A 10,000-nucleotide genomic window follows, 5' to 3' on the forward strand; every position below is an offset into this window, starting at 1 on the left:
TCTTGCTCTCTTTCTCTCTCTCGCTCCACACCTCTCCAGGTCAGTGGTCCAGTCCCACTGGAATCTGTATATACGTTTCAAAATAAAAGTCTTTGTTTCAGAATAAAAGTCCTCTCTCTCTTTTCCAGGTTAGTGGTCCAGTCCCAGTAGAATTCAGTCTGAACACAGTCCTGGTGTTGTTGTCTAAGAGAGAACTGTGGCTGTCTGATGGGTCAATGGGATTCGGACAGGATGACGACATAGCTTTTAGTAAAGGTACACACACCACAACACAGACACCTAGAACAAACACACTGTTTCAATTATTCCCACCCCCCCCCTTCACTCTGTCCTTAGGGTGACCACATGTCCAGGATTGTGTCGGACAGTCCCTTATTTTGGCCCTTTGTCCCGCAACCAAACAATCACGTTCCGGGAATTTTTGTCAAGAAATTCAAACACCACTGGTTTAGAATAAAAGGTGGATTTGTCCCCGTATTTAAGTCAGACATTCCAACCTGTCTCTTGTAGCCGTGTTGCGCTTATGAAAAGATACAGTGCCTTCAGAAAGTATTCATACCCCTTGACTTATTCCACATTTTTGTTGTTACAGCCTGGATTCAAAATATCTATTTTTTTTTACTCACCCATCTACACACAATATCCCATAATGTATTGAAAATGAAATACATAAATAGCTAATTTACATAAGTATTCACACCCCTTTGTTATGACACTCCAAATTGAGCTCAGGTGCATCCAATCTCCTTTGATCATCCTTGACACACACCTGTCTATATAAAGGTCCCACAGTTGACAGTGTAGAAACTATACCATGAAGTCCAAAGAACTGTCCATAGATCTCGGAGAAATAGTTGTGATGAGGTTTATATATCTGGGGAAGGGTATAAAACACATTATACAGTGTTGAAAGTTTCTAAGAACACAATGGTCTCAATCATTGGGAAATAGAAGAAATATGGAACTAGCCAGAGCTGGCCGTCCAACCAAACTGACAAACCCGGGCAAGAAGGACCTTGGTCAGGAAAGTGACCAAGAACCCAATGACCACTCTGACAGAACTACAGAGTTCTTTGGCTGAGATGGGAGAACCTACCAGAAGGACAACAGTCTCTACACCACTTCACACATTCTGGGCTTTATGGGAGAGTGGCCAGACGGAAGCCACCCCTGAGAAAAAGGCAGATGACAGCATGCCTGGAGTTTGGCACGTGAAAGCCCTACGTCTGGAGAAAACCAGACACAACTCTTCACCCATCTAACACCAACCCTGCCGTGAAGCATGGTGGTGGCAGCATCAGGGACTGGGAGACTGGTAAAGATAGAGGGAACAATGAATGAAGCCAAATACAGTCAAATGCCTTGAAGGGAAACCTGCTTCAGAATTCAAACGACCTTAGACTGGGGGGGGGCGAAGATTTACATTCCATCAGGACAATGACCCCAAGCATACAGCCAAAGCAGTGGCGGAATGGCTTCAGAACAAGAATGTGAAAGGCTTTGAGTGACCCAGCCAAGGCCCAGACTTACGTAAATCCCAGTGAAAATCTTTGGAAAGACTTGAAGATTGCTGTTCACCGCCGCTCCCCATCTAATTTAACAGACCTTGAGAAAATCTGCAAGGAAGAATGGGAGAAAATCCCCAAATCTAGATTTGCAAAGCTGCTATAGACAAACCCAAGATGACTCAAAGCTGATACAGACATACCCAAGACGACTCAAAGCTGATACAGACATACCCAAGACGACTCAAAGCTGATACAGACATACCCAAGACGACTCAAAGCTGATACAGACATACCCAAGACGACTCAAAGCTGCTACAGACATACCCAGGACGACTCAAAGCTGATACAGACATACCCAAGATGACTCAAAGCTGCTACAGACATACCCAAGACGACTCAAAGCTGATACAGACATACCCAAGACGACTCAAAGCTGATACAGACATACCCAAGACGACTCAAAGCTGATACAGACATACCCAAGACGACTCAAAGCTGATACAGACATACCCAAGACGACTCAAAGCTGATACAGACATACCCAAGACGACTCAAAGCTGATATAGACATACCCAAGACGACTCAAAGCTGATACAGACATACCCAAGACGACTCAAAGCTGATACAGACATACCCAAGACGACTCAAAGCTGATACAGACATACCCAAGACGACTCAAAGCTGATACAGACATACCCAAGACGACTCAAAGCTGATACAGACATACCCAAGACGACTCAAAGCTGATACAGACATACCCAAGACGACTCAAAGCTGCTACAGACATACCCAAGACGACTCAAAGCTGCTACAGACATACCCAAGACGACTCAAAGCTGATACAGACATACCCAAGACGACTCAAAGCTGCTACAGACATACCCAAGACGACTCAAAGCTGATACAGACATACCCAAGACGACTCAAAGCTGATACAGACATACCCAAGACGACTCAAAGCTGATACAGACATACCCAAGACGACTCAAAGCTGATACAGACATACCCAAGACGACTCAAAGCTGATACAGACATACCCAAGACGACTCAAAGCTGATACAGACATACCCAAGACGACTCAAAGCTGATACAGACATACCCAAGACGACTCAAAGCTGATACAGACATACCCAAGACGACTCAAAGCTGATACAGACATACCCAAGACGACTCAAAGCTGATACAGACATACCCAAGACGACTCAAAGCTGCTACAGACATACCCAAGACGACTCAAAGCTGCTACAGACATACCCAAGACGACTCAAAGCTGATACAGACATACCCAAGACGACTCAAAGCTGCTACAGACATACCCAAGACGACTCAAAGCTGCTACAGACATACCCAAGATGACTCAAAGCTGATACAGACATACCCAAGACGACTCAAAGCTGATACAGACATACCCAAGACGACTCAAAGCTGATACAGACATACCCAAGACGACTCAAAGCTGCTACAGACATACCCAAGACGACTCAAAGCTGATACAGACATACCCAAGACGACTCAAAGCTGTAAAGTATTAACTCAGGGGTGTGAATACTTATGTAAATGAGATATTTCTGTAGTTAAATTTTAAATAAAATTGCAACAATTTCTAAAAACACATTTTCACGTTTTCATTATGTGGTATTGTGTGTACTGTAGATGGGTGATTATTATTGTTATTGATATTTTGTTGTTGTTGTTCAGTCTGTAAAACAAAAAAATGTGGAATAAGTCAAGGGGTGTGAATGCTGTTCTGACGGCTCTGTCTACACCATCGTGATGTGGTACTTCGGACATGAACCACTTCTCTCCAAATCGCTGTTGAGATTCTGATATTCGGCGTAGCGCAACACGAGACATAAAGCCAATGTCATAGGCCTATCGACAACCAATTATGTTTCTCAAAATCTTTTCGGGCTAAATTCCAGCTAAACTTGTAGAGGACAGACAGTTAAAGGCCTAACGAAGTAAATAAAGAGTTGTGTTTAATCTGAAACGTGGCTTTGAGGCTCTCAGTATTCATTCATCGATCATTCAACATATTTGCCTGCTACTTCAATCAATCCCATTTTAAAAGTCTCCTTTTGGGGTTTAGTAGACTACCAGGGGTGTAGTGGTACTGTTGGGTTTAGTAGTGGTACTGTTGGGTTTAGTAGACTACCAGGGGTGTAGTGGTACTGTTGGGTTTAGTAGTGGTACTGTTGGGTTTAGTAGACTACCAGGGGTGTAGAGGTACTGTTGGGTTTAGTAGACTACCAGGGGTGTAGAGGTACTGTTGGGTTTAGTAGTGGAACTGTTGGGTTTAGTAGTGGTTCTGTTGGGTTTAGTAGTGGTACTGTTGGGTTTAGTAGTGGTTCTGTTGGGTTTAGTAGACTGCCAGGGGTGTAGTGGTACTGTTGGGTTTAGTAGTGGTACTGTTGGGTTTAGTAGACTACCAGGGGTGTAGTGGTACTGTTGGGTTTAGTAGTGGTTCTGTTGGGTTTAGTAGACTACCAGGGGTGTAGTGGTACTGTTGGGTTTAGTAGACTACCAGGGGTGTAGTGGTTCTGTTGGGTTTAGTAGACTACCAGGGGTGTAGTGGTACTGTTGGGTTTAGTAGTGGTACTGTTGGGTTTAGTAGACTACCAGGGGTTTAGTGGTACTGTTGGGTTTAGTAGCGGTACTGTTGGGTTTAGTAGTGGTACTGTTGGGTTTAGTAGTGGTTCTGTTGGGTTTAGTAGTGGTACTGTTGGGTTTAGTAGTGGTTCTGTTGGGTTTAGTAGACTACCAGGGGTGTAGTGGTACTGTTGGGTTTAGTAGACTACCAGGGGTGTAGTGGTACTGTTGGGTTTAGTAGACTACCAGGGGTGTAGTGGTACTGTTGGGTTTAGTAGACTGCCAGAGATGTAGTGGTACTGTTGGGTTTAGTAGACTACCAGGGGTGTAGTGGTACTGTTGGGTTTAGTAGTGGTACTGTTGGGTTTAGTAGTGGAACTGTTGGGTTTAGTAGACTACCAGGGGTGTAGTGGTTCTGTTGGGTTTAGTAGACTACCAGGGGTGTAGTGGTACTGTTGGGTTTAGGATACTACCAGGGGTGTAGAGGTACTGTTGGGGGGGTTTATCACTACACCATGAGGGGGGTTTATCACTACACATTAAGGGGGTTTATCACTACACATTAAGGGGGGGTTTATCACTACACCATGAGGGGTTTATCACTACACCATGAGGGGGTTTATCACTACACATTAAGGGGGTTTATCACTACACCATGAGGGGGTTTATCACTACACCATGAGGGGGTTTATCACTACACCATGAGGGGGTTTATCACTACACCATGAGGGGGTTTATCACTACACATTAAGGGGGGTTTATCACTACACATTAAGGGGGTTTATCACTACACATTAAGGGGGGTTTATCACTACACCATGAGGGGGTTTATCACTACACCATGAGGGGGTTTATCACTACACCATGAGGGGGTTTATCACTACACCATGAGGGGGTTTATCACTAGTTATCCTACCTGTCCCTCTCCTCGTTCTAGATGCTGTGATCTACGGTCGCGTGATGGTTGACCCTGTCCAGTCGCTAGGCAACTCCTTCCAGTGTCACATACAGCAGGTCTTCCTGTGTACTGGCGCTGACGGTTACGTACCCAAATATCGCCCCAGCAACGGGGAGTACGGTTGCCTTGCCGATGCCTCGTCTCTGCTCTACAGGCTGAAGATACTGGTATGTAACAGTGTGTGCTGTGTGTGCTGTGTGTGTGTGTGTGCTGTGTGTGTGTGTGTGCTGTGTGTGCTGTGTGTGCTGTGTGTGTGTGTGTGTGTGTGCTGTGTGTGTGTGTGTGTGTGTGTGTGTAGTGTGTGTGTGTAGTGTGTGTGTGTGTGTGTGTGTGTGTGTGTGTGTGTGTGTGTAGTGTGTGTGTGTGTAGTGTGTAGTGTGTAGTGTGTGTGTAGTGTGTAGTGTGTAGTGTGTAGTGTGTGTGTAGTGTGTAGTGTGTAGTGTGTGTGTGTGTAGTGTGTAGTGTGTGTGTAGTGTGTGTAGTGTGTAGTGTGTAGTGTGTGTAGTGTGTAGTGTGTAGTGTGTGTAGTGTGTGTAGTGTGTGTAGTGTGTAGTGTGTGTAGTGTGTAGTGTGTAGTGTGTGTAGTGTGTAGTGTGTAGTGTGTAGTGTGTGTAGTGTGTAGTGTGTAGTGTGTAGTGTGTAGTGTGTAGTGTGTAGTGTGTAGTGTGTAGTGTGTGTAGTGTGTGTAGTGTGTAGTGTGTAGTGTGTGTAGTGTGTAGTGTGTGTAGTGTGTAGTGTGTAGTGTGTAGTGTGTGTAGTGTGTGTAGTGTGTAGTGTGTAGTGTGTGTAGTGTGTAGTGTGTGTAGTGTGTAGTGTGTGTAGTGTGTAGTGTGTAGTGTGTGTAGTGTGTAGTGTGTGTAGTGTGTAGTGTGTAGTGTGTGTAGTGTGTAGTGTGTAGTGTGTGTAGTGTGTAGTGTGTGTAGTGTGTGTGTAGTGTGTAGTGTGTAGTGTGTAGTGTGTAGTGTGTGTAGTGTGTAGTGTGTAGTGTGTAGTGTGTGTAGTGTGTAGTGTGTAGTGTGTGTAGTGTGTAGTGTGTAGTGTGTGTAGTGTGTAGTGTGTGTAGTGTGTAGTGTGTAGTGTGTGTAGTGTGTGTAGTGTGTAGTGTGTAGTGTGTGTAGTGTGTAGTGTGTAGTGTGTGTAGTGTGTAGTGTGTAGTGTGTGTAGTGTGTAGTGTGTGTAGTGTGTAGTGTGTAGTGTGTAGTGTGTAGTGTGTGTAGTGTGTAGTGTGTGTAGTGTGTAGTGTGTGTAGTGTGTGTAGTGTGTAGTGTGTAGTGTGTGTAGTGTGTAGTGTGTAGTGTGTGTAGTGTGTAGTGTGTGTAGTGTGTAGTGTGTAGTGTGTAGTGTGTGTAGTGTGTAGTGTGTAGTGTGTAGTGTGTGTAGTGTGTGTAGTGTGTAGTGTGTGTAGTGTGTAGTGTGTAGTGTGTAGTGTGTGTAGTGTGTAGTGTGTGTAGTGTGTAGTGTGTAGTGTGTGTAGTGTGTGTAGTGTGTAGTGTGTGTAGTGTGTGTGTGTGTAGTGTGTAGTGTGTGTGTGTAGTGTGTAGTGTGTAGTGTGTAGTGTGTAGTGTGTGTAGTGTGTGTGTGTGTAGTGTGTAGTGTGTAGTGTGTAGTGTGTGTAGTGTGTAGTGTGTGTGTGTGGTGTGTAGTGTGTAGTGTGTGTAGTGTGTAGTGTGTGTAGTGTGTGTAGTGTGTAGTGTGTGTAGTGTGTAGTGTGTAGTGTGTAGTGTGTGTAGTGTGTGTAGTGTGTAGTGTGTAGTGTGTGTAGTGTGTGTAGTGTGTAGTGTGTAGTGTGTGTGTGTGTGTAGTGTGTGTGTGTGTGTGTGTGTAGTGTGTAGTGTGTAGTGTGTGTAGTGTGTAGTGTGTAGTGTGTAGTGTGTGTAGTGTGTAGTGTGTGTAGTGTGTAGTGTGTAGTGTGTAGTGTGTGTAGTGTGTAGTGTGTAGTGTGTAGTGTGTGTAGTGTGTAGTGTGTGTGTGTGTAGTGTGTAGTGTGTGTAGTGTGTAGTGTGTAGTGTGTGTAGTGTGTAGTGTGTGTAGTGTGTAGTGTGTAGTGTGTGTGTAGTGTGTAGTGTGTAGTGTGTAGTGTGTGTAGTGTGTAGTGTGTGTGTGTGTGTAGTGTGTGTAGTGTGTAGTGTGTAGTGTGTAGTGTGTGTAGTGTGTAGTGTGTAGTGTGTAGTGTGTAGTGTGTAGTGTGTGTGTGTAGTGTGTGGTGTGTAGTGTGTGTAGTGTGTAGTGTGTAGTGTGTAGTGTGTAGTGTGTGTAGTGTGTAGTGTGTGTAGTGTGTGTGTAGTGTGTGTGTGTAGTGTGTAGTGTGTGTAGTGTGTGTAGTGTGTAGTGTGTAGTGTGTAGTGTGTAGTGTGTGTAGTGTGTAGTGTGTGGTGTGTGTAGTGTGTGGTGTGTAGTGTGTAGTGTGTGTGTAGTGTGTAGTGTGTGTAGTGTGTAGTGTGTGTGGTGTGTAGTGTGTAGTGTGTAGTGTGTGTGGTGTGTAGTGTGTAGTGTGTGTGGTGTGTAGTGTGTGTAGTGTGTGGTGTGTAGTGTGTGTGTGTGTGTAGTGTGTAGTGTGTAGTGTGTGTAGTGTGTAGTGTGTAGTGTGTGTAGTGTGTAGTGTGTGTAGTGTGTAGTGTGTAGTGTGTGTGTGTGTGTAGTGTGTAGTGTGTAGTGTGTAGTGTGTAGTGTGTGTAGTGTGTGTAGTGTGTAGTGTGTAGTGTGTGTGTGTGTGTGTAGTGTGTGTAGTGTGTGGTGTGTGTAGTGTGTAGTGTGTGTAGTGTGTAGTGTGTAGTGTGTGTAGTGTGTGTAGTGTGTAGTGTGTAGTGTGTGTAGTGTGTAGTGTGTGTGTGTAGTGTGTGTAGTGTGTAGTGTGTGTAGTGTGTAGTGTGTAGTGTGTAGTGTGTGTAGTGTGTAGTGTGTAGTGTGTGTAGTGTGTGTAGTGTGTAGTGTGTAGTGTGTGTAGTGTGTAGTGTGTAGTGTGTGTAGTGTGTAGTGTGTAGTGTGTGTAGTGTGTGTAGTGTGTAGTGTGTGTAGTGTGTAGTGTGTAGTGTGTGTAGTGTGTGTGTAGTGTGTAGTGTGTAGTGTGTGTAGTGTGTGTAGTGTGTAGTGTGTGTAGTGTGTAGTGTGTGTAGTGTGTAGTGTGTAGTGTGTAGTGTGTGTGTAGTGTGTAGTGTGTAGTGTGTGTGTGTGTGTAGTGTGTAGTGTGTAGTGTGTGTAGTGTGTGTAGTGTGTAGTGTGTGTGGTGTGTAGTGTGTAGTGTGTAGTGTGTAGTGTGTGGTGTGTGTAGTGTGTAGTGTGTAGTGTGTAGTGTGTAGTGTGTAGTGTGTGTAGTGTGTAGTGTGTAGTGTGTGTAGTGTGTAGTGTGTGTGTGTAGTGTGTAGTGTGTGTGGTGTGTAGTGTGTGGTGTGTAGTGTGTGTAGTGTGTAGTGTGTAGTGTGTAGTGTGTGTGTGTAGTGTGTAGTGTGTAGTGTGTGTAGTGTGTAGTGTGTAGTGTGTGTAGTGTGTAGTGTGTGTAGTGTGTGTGTGTGTAGTGTGTAGTGTGTGTAGTGTGTAGTGTGTGTAGTGTGTGGTGTGTAGTGTGTGTGTGTAGTGTGTGTAGTGTGTAGTGTGTAGTGTGTAGTGTGTAGTGTGTAGTGTGTGTAGTGTGTAGTGTGTAGTGTGTGTAGTGTGTAGTGTGTGTAGTGTGTAGTGTGTAGTGTGTAGTGTGTAGTGTGTGGTGTGTAGTGTGTAGTGTGTGTGTGTGTGTAGTGTGTAGTGTGTGTAGTGTGTAGTGTGTGTAGTGTGTAGTGTGTAGTGTGTAGTGTGTAGTGTGTGTAGTGTGTGGTGTGTAGTGTGTAGTGTGTAGTGTGTAGTGTGTAGTGTGTAGTGTGTGTAGTGTGTAGTGTGTAGTGTGTAGTGTGTAGTGTGTAGTGTGTAGTGTGTAGTGTGTGTGTGTGTAGTGTGTGTGTAGTGTGTAGTGTGTGTGTGTGTGTAGTGTGTAGTGTGTGTAGTGTGTAGTGTGTGTGTGTGTAGTGTGTAGTGTGTAGTGTGTGTAGTGTGTAGTGTGTAGTGTGTAGTGTGTGTAGTGTGTAGTGTGTAGTGTGTAGTGTGTGTAGTGTGTAGTGTGTAGTGTGTGTAGTGTGTAGTGTGTAGTGTGTGTAGTGTGTAGTGTGTAGTGTGTGTGTAGTGTGTAGTGTGTAGTGTGTAGTGTGTGTGTGTAGTGTGTAGTGTGTAGTGTGTAGTGTGTAGTGTGTAGTGTGTAGTGTGTGTAGTGTGTAGTGTGTAGTGTGTAGTGTGTAGTGTGTAGTGTGTAGTGTGTGTAGTGTGTAGTGTGTGTAGTGTGTAGTGTGTAGTGTGTGTAGTGTGTAGTGTGTGTAGTGTGTGTAGTGTGTAGTGTGTAGTGTGTGTGTGTAGTGTATAGTGTGTAGTGTGTAGTGTGTAGTGTGTAGTGTGTAGTGTGTAGTGTGTGTAGTGTGTAGTGTGTAGTGTGTAGTGTGTGTAGTGTGTAGTGTGTAGTGTGTAGTGTGTAGTGTGTAGTGTGTGTAGTGTGTAGTGTGTAGTGTGTAGTGTGTGTAGTGTGTAGTGTGTAGTGTGTAGTGTGTGTAGTGTGTAGTGTGTAGTGTGTAGTGTGTAGTGTGTGTAGTGTGTAGTGTGTAGTGTGTGTAGTGTGTAGTGTGTAGTGTGTAGTGTGTGTAGTGTGTAGTGTGTGTAGTGTGTGTAGTGTGTGTAGTGTGTAGTGTGTAGTGTGTAGTGTGTACTTTATCAACATTATAAAATTGTTAAACCAACATCAGGATTCTGTTTCACTCTCACCTCCCCTCCCCTCCCCTCACTCTCCCCCTCCCCTCTCTTGCTCCCTCTCACCTCCCTCTCTCCCTCTCACCTCACTCTCTCCCTCTCTCTCCCTCCCCTCCCCTCTCACCTCCCTCTCACCTCACTCTCTCCCTCTCACCTCACTCTCTCCCTCTCTCTCCCTCCCCTCCCC

At 44.9% G+C, this 10,000-nt stretch overlaps 1 protein-coding gene across 1 annotated transcript in view; it reads left to right on the plus strand.

Annotated features, from left to right (window-relative positions):
- Positions 1–10,000, plus strand: part of LOC106608422 (FRAS1-related extracellular matrix protein 2) — a 68,724-nt gene that overhangs the window by 55,949 nt on the left and 2,775 nt on the right. Inside the window, exons 31-32 of the mRNA XM_045721425.1 lie at positions 129–255; positions 5,035–5,222. Coding sequence (XP_045577381.1) covers positions 129–255; positions 5,035–5,222 — 315 coding nt within the window. The remainder of the gene's footprint in view (positions 1–128; positions 256–5,034; positions 5,223–10,000) is intronic.

Source organism: Salmo salar, chromosome ssa07, assembly GCF_905237065.1.
Source record: "Salmo salar chromosome ssa07, Ssal_v3.1, whole genome shotgun sequence".
Classification (NCBI taxonomy): Eukaryota; Metazoa; Chordata; class Actinopteri; order Salmoniformes; family Salmonidae; genus Salmo; species Salmo salar.